The 19,759-nt window shown below is 39.4% G+C and overlaps 1 protein-coding gene across 6 annotated transcripts in view; it reads right to left on the reverse strand.

Annotated features, from left to right (window-relative positions):
* Window positions 1-19,759, reverse strand: part of MACROD2 (mono-ADP ribosylhydrolase 2) — a 2,180,049-nt gene that overhangs the window by 560,651 nt on the left and 1,599,639 nt on the right. For all 6 annotated transcript variants that reach the window (XM_030915179.1, XM_030915177.1, XM_030915180.1 and 3 more), the window contains one exon: window positions 8,268-8,341. In XM_030915179.1, the coding sequence (XP_030771039.1) occupies window positions 8,268-8,341 (74 nt within the window). The remainder of the gene's footprint in view (window positions 1-8,267; window positions 8,342-19,759) is intronic.

Raw genomic sequence — 19,759 nt, forward strand, 5'->3', positions numbered from 1 at the left:
CAACCCTTGATGTTGTCTTGGGGCTTTAGCTTCTGGCTCCAAAACCTCATTGTGCCAATTGTGAGAGATGCTAAAGCAGGTTGAAGCTGGAAGTGTTGGTGGATCTGTCCACCTGGCAAACTCTTGTGTAGGGCAGTGTATGGTGACACTAAGCACTGGAATGCACCCATCAGAAGGGGAGAAGCTTCCTTGAGGCTTAGCTTTTATTCTAACAATGGAACAATAACTGCTTGTCACAAATCCCAACAATGACAGCCTCAGAGTGATAAGGGATTATCTGGGTGGAGGGAGAAAATAAAGAAAGAAAAAGAAAAAAGAAAAGAAGATAAAAGAAAGAAAAGAAAAGAGAAAAGGAAGGAAAAGAAAAAGAAAGAAAAGAAAAGAAAAAAAAAAGAAAAAAAGAGAAAAGGAAAGGAAAATGAAGAAAGAAAGACAGAAGAAGAAACAAAAGAAAAAAAAGAAGAGAAAAAGAGAGAGAGAGAAAAGAAGAACCCAAGAAAGAGAAAGAAAGAGGAAGAAAAAAAGAAAATGAAGAAAGAAAGAAAGAAAGAAGAAAGAAAGCACAAGAAAGAAAAAGAAAGAAAGAAAGAAAGAAAAGAAAAGCTAGAGGGAGGGGAGGGAGGAGTAGGGTGGAAGGACGCCGAAGGAAGCGACCGGCAACGAAGGAGGAATGAAGGAAGGACAGGAAGGAAGGAAGGAAGGAAGGAAAAGAAAGAAAGAAAGAAAAGAGAAGAGAAAAGAAAAGAAGGAAGGAAGAAAGGAAGAGAAAGGAAGGAAAAACGGAAGAGGGAATTGAGAGGAGCAGGAAGGGAGGGAGGGAGGAAGGAAAAAAGAGGGAGGGAGACAGAAGAAAGGAGGGAAGAAAGGAGAGAGAGAGAGAAAGAGAAGGGTAGGGAGAGAGGGAGAGAAAAATAAAGAGGTAGAGAGAAAATATAAAATGTTAGTGAGTCATCAGGGTTCTTGAAGAGCAAAAGCAACACAGCGTATCTGCAAAGTCTGGGAATAATTGTCCTCAGTGCTGTCACAGCCTATGAGTGTCATGGCTCCACCTGAACGTCATGTTTGGGCTAGTCAAAGGATACGTTTTTATAGCAGCATATTAGGATGATGATTGTTATTACCATAACCACATTACTGCACAGGATGTGATCATTTCAATGTTGCAATTTGTTTTTTCAAGTGCACAAATATTAACACTAAATTCCACCAAAAACTAAGGCCATAATACTCAGATGACGTTTGTGGACATATAAAGGCGTTCTTGAGAGAGAGCACGGAGCATTTCATTTGCTCTTTCCAGGTCTCTGAATGTTAACCACACCCCTGCATTACATAGATTTGGAGGATGGCACATTATGCTTTTTGCATAAGTGTAAATAATAGTCCACAGGAATTCGGAGCTTGTTTTGAAATATATAATTTTCCCATCATAAATGTAAGCATCATTTCATGTTTCGTTTAAACCCCCTTTTTAAGAATCACAAAGATCCTAAGGCGTTTCATGTCAGAGACATAAGGCAGGCCCCACACTGGGGTTTTTTTGGTGATCCATAATGTGATGCTGAAATAAAAGTGGCAAACAATTTTTAACACCGCATATGCTCAAAGACCTCTGCCAAGAAGGGGGAAAAAACAGTCTTGGCACCAGAAGTTAAAGTGCAACAGTTTCTTTGTGATCTGTAATGAGGAACCAAGTGGCTGTGTCCTCGACCTTGTCAAATCAGCATGAGAGCAGCATCTGAACCACTCAGGAGGCTGGACGTGCATTTCTACAGTGGATTCCTAATTCTGTTTTCTGGGGTAGAGAAATATGTTCAGCTTCTTCAGCAGTTTGTGAATTATGTGCCTGAATTTTGGAAGGCAAGGGAGGGTGACAAGGCTAACTGCTTCCACGCAGTAGAGACCAACGTCTCTACTTCCAAAGGACATCAAGGATGAACTCAAAGCTTCTTTTGTCTCTGGCTATCAGCAGTGTACCGAGAGGTCTAGACTACACTGGGTAAGGTCTGGGGGCCTTGCCTGGCATCAAATTGCAGAGTTGAACATCTGTCTCAGAGCGATGCTGCCACATATACACAGCATCTCAGGATCCCCTGCCACATCTGTAAGCTTGCTACTTTAAGTGACAAACAGCAATACCACAGGTGTTGTGTTTCCCTCAGAAGGCACAGAGTAAGCTATTTAAATGACAAGTAGATGATATTTAACATTTTGAACAACAATCTGTTTGTGCTAAAGGCGTAGTTTAAAAAAATTATATCGGGCAAAGACCCAAATCCTGCATGCGAGGAGAGAAAAGTACCACCTTCCTCCTACATAAAAGAAAACCCATTTGGGTTTTGAAAATACAGAGCTGGGGTTTTTTCCTTGCCAGTGATTTCCAGGTCTAGCCAGGTGACCTAGCCAAGGGTCTTCAAAGATGAACCAAACACTTCTCCATTGAATTGTCCCCAGCCCAGAACAATGGGATCTGTCTGGGGAGGAGAGCGGTATAGATAGGAGGGAGAATATTAGGGAATTCCCTTGGAGTAGTGCAGCGGGAAGGAGTCCATCCTCAACAGCCCACAGAGATGATGCTGGGGCCGGGCTTCGGGGGAACCATGGGCTCCCCTTTGGAGAGCTGCAAGTGGCCACAGCTTTACCTAAAGCCTCCTAGAATGCTGAACTTCTGTCCATCTATCTGCTTCTTTGTAATTGACGGTAGGAGGAGAGGGGTTCAGGTTTCCTTCATGACACAACTAATCCTTGATCAGTACTTTGGGGTTCCACATTTAAAAGTTCCCAGGAAATACACTGATCTTCCAGCTCAGAATCTTCATCTTAGAAGCCGTATCCCCTGACTAGCAGGACTTTCTGGGAAACCGGAAAAATGGTGCTATGTGCTGTAGGATGCTTGCTCCATTGAGGTATCTGAAATATTGAATATGACTGCCATGACTTGCAAATATCTCACAATATCAGGACATTTGTGGCTCTGAAGAGTGAAATGCATCCTGTTCTACTTTTCTGTGGAAAAAATGGCAAATATGTACATTGTCCCAGAGACCAATAGCCAAATGCCATATGAGTCTCTGGGGTAGAACAATAGAACGGGTACTGTAAAAACATTTCTTAGGCTAACTTTCAGATATGAGCAGGGGGTCTCAGAGCTGCAGAGTGGGATATAATTCCACAAAGAATTATATTTTTCATATACTTTATATAAAAAATAAGGAATGCGTGAAATTGCATTTGATAACACAGAGAAGCCATCCCAACTTAGAAATCTAGGCCACATTTCCACTGTTCATTTCCATAACAGTCTCTTATTTTGCTCACCTATTTCTGTAATAAAGTTACTACTTGAGAAAAATGGTGCACTTAGAGAAAGGGTATCATGCTACCTGCTGTCAATTTTTACTGCCAACTCTGATATTCTTTTCTTTTGGTTTTCTGAACTCAGAAGTTCTTAATACTTAATTTAGCTGAAAATGCCAGTGGGTAATCTTCAGACCCTGCCTGCCTTATGTTTGATCCCTGGGTTTCTCTGCCACCTTACCTCTTCAGTCATGATTTTCATTTCTCTGTATTTCTCTTCTGTGTTGTGAGATAATTCATCAATCTGATCTTCTCATAGCAATAATTTAGTTCTCAGTAGTGAATATTCTATTTTGTTTTTTCTTAAAATTTTCAACTCAAAAGTCATTATGTTTTTCAGTTCTAAGTCATTTTTGTGCCTTTGAGAATTCTCCTTCTTCTTCTTCTTTTTTTTTTTTTTTTTTTTTTGTTGTTGTTGAAGTGCTGCTTTAGCTCTTCTGCTAGAATTGCCATTGTTTGAGCCACTGCACTGTGTGTGCAGCAGGGTTCCTCCCCCAGGGTTTCTGAGTCCTCTTAAATGTATGTTGTGCCCTCGCAGTTCAGACTTTGGGTAAATTAAACAAGTGGATGGTGGGCAACAGAATATGATTTTCTTCCTCCTGACCACTAGGACTCTAGTCAGACCTCTCTGGGTGTGGAAGCATCCAGCGACACCAGCTGGCGGTGATTTATGAAATTAAACATAAGCAAATCAACTACTGTGTTGGAAAAGAAAAAGTGCACTTTCCTGATGGTTTAGAAATCAGAGAGTAAGTTAATGGTGAAATGTAAAAGCTCATCAATTATATGACAGCATCGATTATTTATGGGGAATGACAGCCACAAACCATGAAATTTGTGAATGTTGAATAGTAAACTCAGCTGAATAAGAAAAGTATGACCACTGATGGGAGACTCACATTACATAGATTCCTCCTTTTCGTTTTTTAAAGGAAAATTTTTGGGGAACCTGACCAGCTAAGAGCTTCAGAAAATGCAACCTTATCCATCTAACCCAGGCCTTGCCCCAGGCAGGGCTGATTGACCCATGAATGGACAGACACAGTCACAATGGGGCCACGTGTAAGCAGGTGAATGAGAATAAAAGATAACATGCAAAATGAAAATAATAATGAAACAGAGACATGGGAGAGAGAGACATAGAGATGGAGTGGGAGAGAATAAAAATGAGCTACCTAGGTTCTCATTGGATTTATAGTTTGGGATTCTATCATTCATGAGACCCATCTCTAGTTCTGGCCCTTGGATTTCAAGACTTTTTTTTAAATGTAGTTCACTGATACAACACATTCTCCTTTTGACTATATTTCTTTTTCTTGCAAGCAATCTCGAACTGAGGCCAAACCCAAGTTAAAGTTATGGTAATCTGATCAATTTCACCAGGTCTTTCTTTCCTATTTCTTTCCTGAGCTTTAGGCTCCAATAGCCAATTGTCTACTTGAAATCTTCATTAGATATCTAAAATCATTTCAGACCTTAACTATCTGTAGCATGGCAACACAATTCTTGTCTTCTGTACATTTTTCATATAAACATGCTCTTATACCAATATTCTTCATCTCAGTAAATACACCAAAATTTACTCAGCAGCTCAGGCCAAAAATTTAGTTGTCATCCTTGATTCTTCTCTTTTTGCCTTATAGCACATCTGATTTACCTTTATAATAGACATTACTAATTTTTGTCAATATTCAGTTTGCTCTATTCTGAACATACAAAAAGGCTACATTTTCTTGTCTCCTGGAACTTAGTCCCTGGGCGCCTTTTTCTGGACAATGAAATGTGAGCGAAAGTTATATGCATCATTCCTTTGTAGAAACATTTCTACAAGGGAATTGATTATCTATCTTTTCTTGTCATGTGATAGATGATACTTCCCATGGTAGAGTTATCTGTCAGCCTGGGTTTATAAGATGTACAAACAGTGTGAGCAAGAAACACACCTTTGCTGTTTGTGATACCAAGATTTGGGGGTAGTTTGTAACTGCAGCATAAGCTGCCCCATCCTAACAGAAAACACTCCTCTAGTCCTATTGGTGGCATCATCAAAGTGTACCCCCAACTTGATACTTGTTACCTCATTTTCTACCATCACTGTATTCCAGAGCACCCTCAACTCCTGCCTGGATTTACTGCAGCATCCTCTTAATTGATCTGCCATTTCTTACTCTGGTATCTTATAAATATCAAATATTCTTTTTGGAAGAGCAGCCAGGCTTGTTTTTTAAAGGTGAATTATATGTGTTAGTCTCCTGCCCAAAACGCTTCAACAACTACCCACTAGAATAAAATTCAAAGTCTCTCTATGAACCACAAGACCCTATAATCTGACTCTGTCTATTTCTCCAAACTTGTCTCCTGCCATTCTTTCATCTCTCTTCTTCAACCACATTGGGTCTCACCATTGCTAGCAAGCAGTAAGCTCATTCTGTCTTCCAGGCTTTTCTCCTGTGGTTCTCTCTGTGTGGAATGTTTTACCTCAAGACTTCTGTATGGCTTGGCTTCCTCCTTCCCATTGTACAAATTTGTATTCCAAGATTATGTCCTCAGCACAATCTCTACCTAAAAACACATTCTTCAATTGCCCTGTTTTATTTTGTAAAGCACTCTTTGAACTTCCCTGTTTCTTTATTTTTTATTTGCTTAATTTATGTTAAGCAAACATAATTTTTTTTCCTAGACTACCAATATGACAAAGCAAGGATTTTGTTTTTCAGTGCTCTGTTCCTGGAATATAAAAAAGTATCTGGTGCTTAGGGGGATTCAATAAATATTTATCAAATGAGTGAATTAATGAATATGTACCTTAAACAATCAGAACATCAAAATAATACAGCAATGAAGACAAAACAATTAGAAGCAATACTCTTTTATAAGTCCTTAACCTAGTCTGTTTGTTTGTTTTAACAGAGCAAAAAATAAATCAAAATACTGCTAATCAATTTATTTAGCTTTTATCTATGACCTACCAATTAGAATTCATTTATTTAGAAGAACCTGATGTGTTCAAATTGACTTGCTTAAATTACCATATTGAAACTCGAGGTCTTTTTAAAAAGGGAATCAGCACAGGGTATGTTTAAAGTTGCAATAGCAATAACTGAGTTTCTCAGTCCAAATTATCTATATTTTCTACAATGTACCCAAGAAATTAGCAGAAAAATAAAACGATATGAAAGCAAAAGAATAGACTTAAAGACAGGGTAGAAAAGTGAATTAACCAGAAAACACTAGATTAGAAAATTTCTATGGAAAATAACTTTCTGTATAATTTAGCTATAATTACAATTTCATCAATGAGTAGAATTTGTCGATGAGCTGTACATGTGACCAACATATTTATTCTTCATCACCACATCCTCAATGATATGAGTTTATGCGTTTGTCCATCACATGCCAAGATGACACATGAAAACTTCCTCCAGTGGGGCATATCTTTGGATTACTATTCTAGTAGAAATGATGGATATGCACTGATACACTTGCTCGGTTATCAACTTTCACTCATGCAACACTTTTGCAAAGCAGTTAATCCAGGTGTGGAACATTTACTATCACCAAGCGATATATTGAAGATAACTGGCTTTTAAAGGAACTGAGTTTCTCTTTCTGGCCTCCATGGCATTCCAATAAGGAATGTCCAGTGAGTTATGAGAACTGGGTCAGTCTCTTGGTTCTGTGACTTTCCAATCTTGAGCATGTCATTTAACCTTTTGAGGGAGAATGTGGATGAAGATAACATATACCTACCCTAGAGATTTCATAAGGTTCTTGCGAAAAGAAAATAACACATGTCAAAGACATGTTTTGTAAGCTGGATATTTTAGCTATTTGTTTTTCTTCTGCTTCTTTGAGGTAATTGAAGATATCCTTTAAATTGAAGTTGCCATATTTATACATTTCAAAGTAAGAGGAAAATAAAGGGCAAGCACCAAAATGGATAGGTTTGGCCATGTGGTCAAGAAATGCTGAAATTACAATAATTAGAAAATGACACTGCTGTTTCTTCAAACACACAAAAGTACTAAGTGCTCTCTCATTTGAAAGCCCCGTCACCTGTTTCCATATCTAATTATTTCCAAATAATTCATCTCCTACCCAAGGAAAAAAGCTAAATTCATGGTCCACCATAAAATGAAACACAAGTTTTATAGCCCTTATGTGAATAACTGAGGAGAAAAACAAAATCAGAAGAAAAATGCATAAGATTGTGCATTGTCTGAAACCTCCTAGCTGTTACAATATGTAAATCAACAAATCTCTGAAATTCAAAGCTCCATGGTCTCTAGTTATTTTGTTGCTTTGTTTACTTGAGTAATTCCCCCGTTCAGCACTAAACATATTGCAAAGATCTTATTAAGTAAGCAGAATAGGAGACATGATGAATACTCTGATGAAGGCATTTAGTTTCATAAGAAATCCTGCTCATAACGATTTTGTGATCAATTACACAAGCCCACTTCAATCTCACACTCAGACGTGACTTTAGGGAAGTGATTAGTTATAAATCCAAAGAACACAGACACCAAACAATTACTGTACACCGGGAACCTCAAGTCAACAAAGATAACTTAGCTCTAAGGAAAATAGCACAGGAAAACTCCTTATTCTTAAATCCATCCTGTTCTCTTTTTCACACATTTAACCCATACTATCCACAGATGGAAAAAAAATTAGATGACTAAATGAATCTGGTCAATTCACCAAATAGATCAATAGAGTTACTGCATTCTATCAATTACAGAAAAATATTTAATTACTCATGTAACCCAAGTGACTGAATGGTCAGCTAGGTTTGGCTCAATGACTAGGTTTAGTTGATATTTATAACATTTATGTGCTTCTTTGGGGGGAACTGAGCATCAAATTACATTATCCTGGATGTTCACTGATTATGCCGTTCCTCCTACCTCATGGTGATTCTTGGCAAGCCATTCCTTAATGGTGCTGAGGGCAATGACTGCAGCAGGCTCGTTCGGAAAGCCTAGATGAAGAGCAGAAAAAAACAAATGAACAACGGAAGATGAAGGCAATAGAGAGGTTAATCACGCTACGACACTGGAGTTTTCTCATTTAAACAATATTCAATTCAGTCAATAAGTACAGGCCTCAGTAAGATGTACATGAATATGAAGCCTGTGATCCTACACACAGGCATTAAGAGGGCTGGTCCTACACCAGTACAGAGTTTAAAAATAATTTAATTGTGTCTGTAATCTTATAACAATGTCAATTAAAAACATATTTATATATGCTTAATAGATTACAATGTACTTTCGTATTGTTTTCTTGTAAGAAGTGGTCAGATTAAAGTTTATTATCCTCAGCTTAAAGAAAAAAAAAAGTACATGTGTCTCAGAGAAAACATATAGTTAGCCCAGGGTCAGTTCTACCAGTCACAAGGCCAGCAGCACTCCACCAATGAACCATATCACAGAAACCTGTTGTCAGAATTCAAAGAGGGTATTCCCTGTTTCACTTGGGGCCATCCGAGGTGATGCCTGTAATTGAGACAGCGTGAGCTAATCAGGTCTTGTTGTACAGGTTTGGTTTTAGAAGGGCAGCAAGAATGACAGTCTTATGCTTTGTCCCAGGGAGCAGGAGCGTACATGCTCAGAGTCTCCAAAACACATTCAGAATGTCACCTTAGCTGATGTAAACCAAAAGACCCACAGAATCATCAAACATTCTGCCAATAGTGATGGTATGTGAAGGAATAATTTCATCAATTTATATATTTATGGAGCAGGAAGAAGAAGAGATAGGAGTAACTATGCTACTGAAACTACTCTCATTGAGCTCACCACTGGCTTCCTAATCACCGAATCCCATCACCTTTCAATTTATCTTCAAGCTAAATTGTTAGATGTGTTTAGTGTTAGATGTGTTTGACTAGTTTTTTATGTTTTATTCTCCTCTCACATATTTTAATTTTTTTAACTTTATTACTTATTGCTTGAAAGTTTACAATTCAGTGGTTTGTACCATGTTTGTAAAGTCTTGCCATCATCACTAATTCCAGAATATTTTTATCATCCCATAACAAAACTCTGTACCCATTAATGGTCACTCCCCAATCTGTCACCCAAAGCCCCTGGTAACCATCAATCTACTTCTGTCTTTATGAGTGTGTGGCTTCTCCTCCTGAATTTTTCAACCCTGCCTTCTTCCATGTCTTCTTCTTCCTGTTTGACCAATTCTTTCCTGGCTTCTTTCTAGCAACATTCATTAAATGTGTGCCATTCCCAGCATCCTAAACTCAGCCCTCTTTTTTTCTTTATATGGCTTGTCTATGAAGATATCTTCTTGTCCAGAGTCCCCTGGGACATTGTCCATACAGATGCAGAAAGAGAGAGATGTTGCAGAAATGGAGAGAGCCAAGACTTAAAAGACCCAGTTTTATTGGAGGGCAAATATGTATTCCAGTAGTTCAAACTGATAGTTCAGGTCTCAGTAGGTCTTCAGAAAAAAATGAGTGAGAGGATAGGAAAAAGACAGATATTGTCCCCATTTCCAAGAGTATGTGTTGCTTTGCTGATTAGGTTTCTACAGACTTTGCTAGAGAGTGCATTACGAAAGGGGACAAAACAAATCAGAGCCAAGCTTCATTTTCCTTAGAGGCAGTGGTTGTGATATAGAAAATGTACATAAGTTCTTGAACCTTTGTAATGTATATCACATTTGGGATTGTGCATTTGTTATGAATTGTTTAATCCTATTCGTTTTCTTTAAATGAATGCATCAAAATGTAAAACCCTTAAATTTTCTTTAAAGTTAAAAAGTATTACTGAACCCCACATAAGTAGCTATGTCATACTTTTATTGAGTCACTGTCCTCTAAAAGCCCAAAGTCTAGGGGAGGAAATAGACAAGTAAAGAGACAAACAAAATGCAGCATAACAAGTGTATTAGGGGTATGTGGACACAGATAAAGACGACTAAGCAAGAAAGAAGTGTGAGGTTTGCAGGAAATAATAGAATATTTGAGGAAGAGAGCTGTAACATGGGGAACCAAGGAGACATTATCCTCAGAAATAAGCTGTGAGTCCCGAGGAATCAATGGGAAAGGTTAGGAAAAATGAAGTGGAGAGGAAAGCAGGATGAGAGTATGGGTGAGCTGCAAAGGAGAAGGAGGTGGCCAGGTGCAGTGGCTCACGCCTGTAACTCCAGCCCTTTGAAAGGCTGAGGTGGGAGGATCATGAGGTCAGGAGTTCAAGACCAGCTTGGCCAAGATGGTGAAACCCCACCTCTACTAAAAATATAAAAATTAGCTGAACGTGGTGGCGAGTACCTGTAATCCCAGCTACTTGGGAGGCTGAGGCAGGGAATTGCTTGAACCTGGAAGGCAGAGGTTGCAGTGAGCTGAGTTTGCACCACTGCACTCCAGCCTGGGCAACAGAGCAAGACTCTATCTCAAAAAAAAAAAAAAAAAAAAAAAAAAAGGAGAAGGAGGCCAGGATGGGCATTTGCTGTTAGGGGATTAACCATAGGAGGCCTTTTCTGTCCATCTCTGCCCTGAATTTAACACCTACATTTATAATCGCCTGCATACTTCCCTTTGATATGCTTCAGCATCAGAAGTGCAATACATGCTCCTACCTAAAATAAATGTCGCCCCCGGCTTTCTGGTTTCTGTCTATGGCTTTACCTCTCTCCTAGTTACCGCCATGTTTGACTGCCTTCCCTGCTGGTAACCGAGTCCTAAAGGCATTTTCCCTCTGAACTATTTTCCACCTCGCCTTCTTTTCCTCCCTTTTCCATTGATTTCTTTCAAGGTCTGATCAGCCCTGACCCAGACAACAGTAGTTGACACCTGTGCTCCTTTGGTCTTCCTTCCCTTCTCCAATCTATCCTGCAAGCCACTTTCAAGTGATTCTTCCTACAGCATAGTTAGCATTACACCTCAACCGTACACAAAACAGAGGCAGCCTTTGTTGACTCTCCAACACAGAATAAACACGGGCACCTTAGCTTAGTGTTACACATTCCAATGACCCCACGGGGCCTTTCTAGATTTATGTCTCAGTTTTCTCTTATTTATTCTCATCTCATAAAATTCTTCTCCAAATTTAGGTATGTTGAATAAGTATTTAAATCATAAAATTATAGGGCTATATAAAACTAATAAATACTGCAATCACACACAGTTGCAACGACCATCAGCATTAACATTCACCTTTAGAAGACATAATTCCCCACAGAGAAATTATACAAGTTGTCATAGAACCACGGCAACTGTGGTCAGTTCTCAATAATTTGTGACCTCCTGGTCACTCATATTCATCAAAGCATCTGGCACTGAGTTATGATTTTCATCTTAACCTCAAGGTTCGCTCTAACCCTGTGTGATTTCAACATCCAGGAGAGTGACCCACCCGCGCCTAGCCAGTCCATTGACCCACTCGTCTTCCACAACAACCTCCTCCATGAATCGTGCCCTGGACCTTGATGCAACATTCCCGATTCAAAGTTACTAATTTAAACAGAGCTCTCTCAAAACCTGTTTTCTCATTGTTAGTTTGTTTGCTCAGTTACTTTCCAAGGAATACTCTTTCACAAGCATTTGAAGCCAACTCTAGCTTCAAGCCACTCCCCAGGTTAATGGCAACATTTCTCACCTGAATGAGCTGGCCCTTTCTTGTCTCTCTAGTCTCCTCTCATGTTGCTTTGCTCTTTGTCTTCTCCACTCCAACGACACTGGCCTTCTTTCTGATCTTTGAAAGTGGTATTTTTATTTTGCCTTCCTGTCATAAAGCCTTGCTCATGCTTTTTCCCCTTTCTGAAATGACATTTATCCTCCTTTTTTCCTAATGTATTTCCATTTCATTTGTCCTCTGCTCAGTGGTCACTTCTTCAGGAAAGGCTTCTCTGACATTGATGACTCCCTATGTTGTGTTTTCATAATACCATGTACCTTTACCTCAGACCCATCACAGTTGCAATTCTACATTTACTTACGTAAATACGTGATTAATAACCTTAATAGAGTGAAAACCGTGGCAGGTGGATAACACATTTGTCTTTGCTTATCACTGGATACCTGAAACATTGCCGGCACATAGAGAATGATCAATAACTAGGTGTTGAATGACTGACTGGATTACAGACTTGTGGATCTTTGTACATATTGACAACAGGAAAAGGCTCACTGCTGGGAGCACAGGGAGTGTTTAACCTTAGAGTATGGGGAGGAGGAAGGGATGCTGAGAAGGTACTCAACAGATAGTTATATTCATATCCCTTTTCATTCCTGGGGAAAAAAATCGAGATTTATGAGAAAATCTAGTTCCTGATAGGAAGATGTATTGTGATTAATTAAAGGGGGAGAAAAATATCAAGATGAATATCCCTGAAAGTATGCCTGCTTTCGTTGGACATGGATATACAAGATAAAGCATGATGTTCAGGGTAAACAGCAAGACAATTCTTTCCCCACTTAACTGCAAGACCTCCGGGGTTACAAATAAGACCAATGAATGGACAAAGACAGATTTTAGCCTAGGGATGGACTCCCAAGAGAGAAAGGACTTCCTCAGAACATCACAACATATTCTGGTCACCAGGGGACTTTTGTTCACAAAAGTAGAATGGTCACACAGAGGGGAGGCTACAGACAAGCTTCAGACGAATCACTGAATTAGATGACATGAGAAATCTCTTCCAAGTATGAGGGTCAATGAGGCCGAACAAGCCATGAATAATTTAGGGTCAGGCATGCAGAGAGTTGTATGTGTGTATACCCAGGTGCGCACAGATTCTGTGCCTCTACTGGAATTCTAAAGCTTAGTTTTCTACTCATTAGGATAGATTCATAAAATTAACTTTTGTTGTAAATGTGAAAGTTGACGTATACAATAAATAAATGATTTTTTCTTATTTACTTTGTATTGAAAGTGCTTACAAATATTTTATATACTGTACACACACACACACACACACACACACACACCATTATGCAGCTCAAGGTATAAGATACTTCTAATACTACCCAGAAAGCTGCCTTGTCCTGGGTCAATGCCCAGTCTTCAAAATAATCACTATTCTGACTTCTATGATCAAAGGTTAGTTTTGTCTGTTTTTATACTTCACATATATAGAATTACATAGTGTGTGGTCTTTTTTGTCTATGTTTTGTTCAAAATTATGCCTGCCTGATTTACCCATGGCGTTACATATAACAGTAGCTCATTTCATTGTAGTGTTGCGTTCCATTGTATGGATATTCCACAATCTGTTTATCCAGTCTAGTGTTGATGAATAACTAGACTGTTCCCAGTATGAGACTAATATGAATAAAGGTGCCATGAACATTCTCATACATGTCTTGGTGGACATAAGCATGTTTCTGGTGAGTATATATCCAGGAGGAAGGACTGCTGGACCCCATGTTATGCTTGACTCTGGGAGATTCTGCCAGTTTTCCAAAGCAGCTGTGCCAATAACACTCCCACCAGAAGTATATGAAAGTTTAAAATAATGTGTTTTAATAATCTCTGCTGATTTATTTATTTAACATGTTGAGATGTACTTTCTAATTATATTCTCTTGACCACATTTCAAGCTATTAAAGATAGCCTTAGGCTATTCAATACTTTTTATAACTAGAAGCTGAGACAAGTTTTATGATTTGCCTGTATTCTCACTGCAAAGCAGTGATGTTCCTAAGCCAAGAAAGGACAAATTCTGTCAACAGACCATCAAGACAATTTAAATAAAAGACACAGAAGTGAAACAGCAAGTTGAATTTACAGTAGTTTTCTTTCATAGCACATCAAATAACTCATTAGGTGGACATTTTCCTGTCACTTGGTTATTAAGCCGATATTTCTTTTCATCAAATTTCACTACAGAAAGATACAGCAATAAAGACTCATTGAAGATTCTACCCCACCTCCAAACTGCACGTTTGTTGGAATTGTTGAAAACCCAGAATGGTGCCAATACAGTTACAGTGAATCTGGTTTTCACTTTGTTGTGGACAATTTTCCTCTCTATTTACTTTTTATTTTTTACTGTTATTGATATTTCCCTATTATCTTTAACTTTGTCCAAAGGCTCCCATGTAGAATCTAATTTTGTTCACCTGATATAAAATTCAATCATGTTTACTAGAACTCTAGCATATTCTGCTAAAATAAAGATAGACATGACTTACTCTACCAGTAAAACTGTCCTTTTTCGAGTCAGAAGCAACAGATTAGCTTTTGTCGTAAACTTTAAAATGAAAGTCTATTTGGGGGATGGGTGCGCCCAAGATGGCTGAATAGGAACAGCTCCAGCCTCCAGCTCCCAGTGTGAGAGACACAGAAGATGGGTGATTTCTGCATTTTCAACTGAGGTACAGGGTTCATCTCACTGGGTTGTGCCAGACAGTTGGCGCTGGTCAGCGGGTACAGCCCGACCAGCAAGAGCTGAAGCAGGGCGAGGCATTGCCTCACCTGGGAAGTGCAAGGGGGAAGTGAATTCCTTTTCCTAGCTGAAGGAAACTGAGACACACAACACCTGGAAAATCGGGTAAGTCCCACCGTAATACTGTGCTTTACCAAGGGTCTTAGCAAATGACACACCAGGAGACTATATCCCACACCTGGCCCAGAGGGTCCCACGCCCACAGAGCCTCCCTCATTGCTAGCACAACAGTCTGAGATCTAAATGCAAGGTGGCAGCGAGGCTGGGGGAGGGGTGCCCACCATTGCTGAGGCTTAAGTAGGTAAACAAAGCCACAGGGAAGCTCGAATTTGGTGGAGCCCACCACAGCTCAAGGAGGTGTGCCTGGCTCTGTAGACTCCACCTCTGGGGACAGGGTATAACTAAACAAAAAGCAGCAGAAACCTCTGCAGATGTAAAAGTCCCTCTCTGACAGTTTTGAAGAGAGCAGTGGATCTCCCAGCATGGAGGATGAGATCTGAGAATGGACAGACTGCCTGTTCAAGTGGGTCCCTGGCCCCTGAGTAGCCTAACTGGGAGACATCCCCTACTAGCTGCAGACCAACACCTCATACCTCACATGGCGGGGTACACTCCTGAGATGAAGCTTCCAGAGCAAGAATCAGACATCAATACTCGCTGTTCAGCAATATTCTATCTTCTGCAGCCTCCGCTGCCGATACCAAGGCAAAAAGGGTCTGGAGTGGACCTCCAGCAAACTCCAACAGACCTACAGCTGAGGGTCTTGACTGTTAGAAGGAAAACTAACAAACAGAAAGGACACTCACACCAAAACTCCATCAGTACGTCACCATCATCAAAGACCAAAGGCAGATAAAACCACAAAGATGGGGAAAAAGCAGGTCAGAAAAGCTGGAAATTCAAAAAATAAGAGCGCATCTCCCCCCCAAAGGAGCGCAGCTCATCACCAGCAACAGAACAAAGCTGGACGGAGAATGACTTTGACAAGTTGAGAGAAGAAGGTTTCAGTCGATCAAACTTCTCAGAGCTAAAGAAGGAACTGCATAACCGGCGCAAAGAAACCAAAAACCTTGAAAAAAGAATGGATGAATGGATAACTAGAATAATCAATGCAGAGAAGACATTAAAAGAACTGACAGAGATGAAAACCGTAACACAAGAACTACAGGACAAATGCACAAGCTTCAGTAACTGACTCGATCAACTGGAAGAAAGAGTATCAGCGATTGAAGATCAAATGAATGAAATGAAATGAGAAGAGAAGTGTAGAGAAAAAAGAGTAAAAAGAAATGTACGAAGCCTCCAAGAAATACAGGATTATGGGAAAAGAACAAATCTACGTCTGATTGGATTGCTGGAAAGTGACGGGGAAAATGGAACCAAGTTGGAAAGCACTCTGCAGAATATCATCCAGGAGAACTTCCCCAACCTAGTAAGGCAGGCCAATATTCAAATTCAGGAAATACAGAGAACGCCACAAAGATACTCCTCCAGAAGAACAACTCCAAGACACATAATTGTCAGATTCACCAAAGTTGAAATGAAGGAAAAAATGTTAACGGCAGCCAGAGAGAAACGTCGGGTTACACACAAAGGGAAGCCCATCAGACTAACAGCAGATCTCTCGGCAGAAACTCTCCAAGCCAGAAGAGAGTGGGGACCAATATTCAACATTCTTAAAGAAAATAATTTTCAACCCAGAATTTCACATCCAGCCAAACTATGTTTCATAAATGAAGGAGAAATAAAATCCTTTACAGACAAGCAAATGCTGAGAGATTTTGTCACCACCAGGCCTGCCCTACAAGAGATCCTGAAGGAAGCACTAAACATGGAAAGGAACAACAGCCTTTGCAAAAACATGCCAAAATGTAAAGGTCATTGATGCTAGGAAGAAACTGCATCAACCAGTGAGCAAAATAATCAGCTAATATCATAAGGACAGGATCAAGTTCACACATAACAATATTAACCTTAAATGTAAATGGACTAAATGGTTCAATTAAAAGACACAGACTGGAAAATTGGATAAAGAGTCATGACCCATCAGTCTGCTGTATTCAGGAGACCCATCTCACATGCAGAGACACACATAGGCTCAAAATAAAGGGATGGGGGAAGATCTACCAAGCAAATGGAGAACAAAAAATGGCAGGGGTTACAATCTTAGTCTCTGATAAAACAGACTTTAAACCATCAAAGATCAAAAGAGACAAAGAAGGCCATTACATAATGGTAAGGGATCAATTCATCAGGAAGAGCTAACTATCCTAAATATATATGCACCCAATACAGGAGCACTCAGATTCATAAGGCAAGTCCTTAGAGACTTACAAAGAGACTTAGACTCCCATACAATAATAATAGGAGACTTCAACACCCCACTGTCAACATTAGACAGATCAATGAGACAGAAAATTAACAAGGATATCCAGAAATTGAACTCATCTCTGCACCATGCAGACCTAATAGACATCTACAGAACTCTCCACCCCAAATCAGCAGAATATACATTCTTCTCAGCACCACATTGCACTTATTCCAAAATTGACTACATAGTGGGAAGTAAAGCACTCCTCAGCAAATGTAAAAGAACAGAAATTATACCAAACTGTCTCTCATACCACAGTGCAATCATACTAGAACTCGAGACTAAGAAACTCAATCAAAACCTCTCAACTACATGGAAACTGAACAACCTGCTCCTGAATGACGACTGGGTACATAACGAAATAAAGGCAGAAACAAAGATGTTCTTTGAAACCAATGAGAACAGAGATACAACATACCAGAATCTCTGGGACACATTTAAAGCAGTGTGTAGAGGGAAATTTATAGCACTAAATGCTCACAAGAGAAAGCAGGAAAGATCTAAAATTGACACCCTAACATCACAATTAAAAGAACTAGAGAAGCAAGAGCAAACACATTCAAAAGCTAGCAGAAGGCAAGAAATAACTAAGATCAGAGCAGAACTGAAGGAGATAGAGACACAAAAAACCCTCGAAAAAATCAATGAATCCAGGAGCTGGGTTTTTGAAAAGATCAACAAAATTTATAGACCACTAGCAAGACTCATAAAGAAGAAAAGAGAGAAGAATCAAATAGATGCAATAAAAAATGATAAAGGGGATATCACCACCGACCCCACAGAAATACAAACTACCATCAGAGAGTCACCTCTATGCAAATAAACTAGAAAATGTAGAAGAAATGGATAACTTCCTGGACACTTACACTCTCCCAAGACTAAACCAGGAAGAAGTTGAATCCCTGAATAGACCAATAGCCGGCTCTGAAATTGAGGCAATAATTAATAGCCTAGCAAACAAAAAAAGTCCAGGACCAGACGGATTCACAGCTGAATTCTACCAGAGGTACAAGGAGGAGCTGGTACCATTCCTTCTGAAACTATTCCAATTAATAGAAAATGAGGGAATCCTCCCTAATTCATTTTACGAGGTCAACATCATCCTGATACCAAAGCCCGGCAGAGACGTAACAAAAAGAGAATTTTAGACCAATATCCCTGATGAACATCAATGCAAAAATCCTCAGTAAAATACTGGCAAACAGAATCCAGCAGCACATCAAAAAGTTTATCCAACATGATCAAGTTGGCTTCATCCCTGAGATGCAAGGCTGGTTCAACATATGCAAATCAATAAACGTAATCCAGCATATAAATAGAACCAAAGACAAAACCACATGATTATCTCAATAGATGCAGAAAAGGCCTTTGACAAAATTCAACAGCCCTTCATGCTAAAAACGCTCAATAAATTCGGCATAGATGGAACCCATCTCAAAATAATAAGAGCTATTTATGACAAACCCACAGCCAATATCATACTGAATTGGTAAAAACTGGAAGCATTCCCTTTGAAAACTGGCACAAGACAGTGGTGCCCTCTCTCACCACTCCTGTTCAACTAGTGTTGGAAGTTCTGCCTAGGGCAATCAGGCAAGAGAAAGAAATAAAGGGTATTCAGTTACGAAAAGAAGTCAAATTGTCCCTGTTTGCCAATGACATGATTGTATATTTAGAAAACCTCATTATCTCAGCCCAAAATCTCCTTAAGCTCATAAGCAACTTCAGCAAAGTCTCAGGATAGAAAATCAATGTGCAAAAATCAGAAGCATTCTTATACACCAGTAACAGACAAACACAGAGCCAAATCATGAATGAACTCCTATTCACAATAGCTTCAAAGAGAATAAAATACCTAGGAATCCAACTTACAAGGGATGTAAAAGGCCTCTTCAAGGAGAACTACAAACCCCTGCTCAGTGAAATAAAAGAGGACAAAAACAAATAGAAGAACATACCATGCTCATGGATAGGAAGAATCAATATTGTGAAAATGGCTATACTCCCCAAGGTAATTTATAGATTCAATGCCATCCCTATTCAGCTACCAATGACTTTCTTCACAGAATTGGAAAAAACTGCTTTAAAGTTCATATGGAACCAAAAATGACCCCGCATTGCCAAGACAATTCTAAGCCAAAAGAACAAAGCTGGAGGCATCACGTGACCTGACTTCAAACTACACTACAAGGCTACAGTAACCAAAACAGCATGGTACTGGTACCAAAACAGAGATATAGACCAATGGAACAGAACAGAGCCCTCATAAATAATACCACACATCTAGCGCCATCTGATCTTTGACAAACCTGACAAAAACAAGAAATGGGGAAAGGATTCCCTATTTAATAAATGGTGCTGGGAAAATTGGCTAGCCATATGTAGAAAGCTGAAACCAGATCCTTTCCTTACTCCTTATATGAAAATTAATTCAAGATGGATTAGAGACTTAAATGCTAGACCTAAAACCATAAAAACCCTAGAAGAAAACCTAGGTAATACCATTCAGGACATAGGCATGAGCAAGGACTTCATGTTTAAAACACCAAAAGCAATGGCAATGAAAGCCAAAATTGACAAATGGGATCTAATTAAACTAAAGAGCTTCTGCACAGCCAAAGA

The sequence above is a fragment of the Rhinopithecus roxellana genome, chromosome 13 (genome assembly GCF_007565055.1).
Source record: "Rhinopithecus roxellana isolate Shanxi Qingling chromosome 13, ASM756505v1, whole genome shotgun sequence".
Lineage (NCBI taxonomy): Eukaryota > Metazoa > Chordata > Mammalia > Primates > Cercopithecidae > Rhinopithecus > Rhinopithecus roxellana.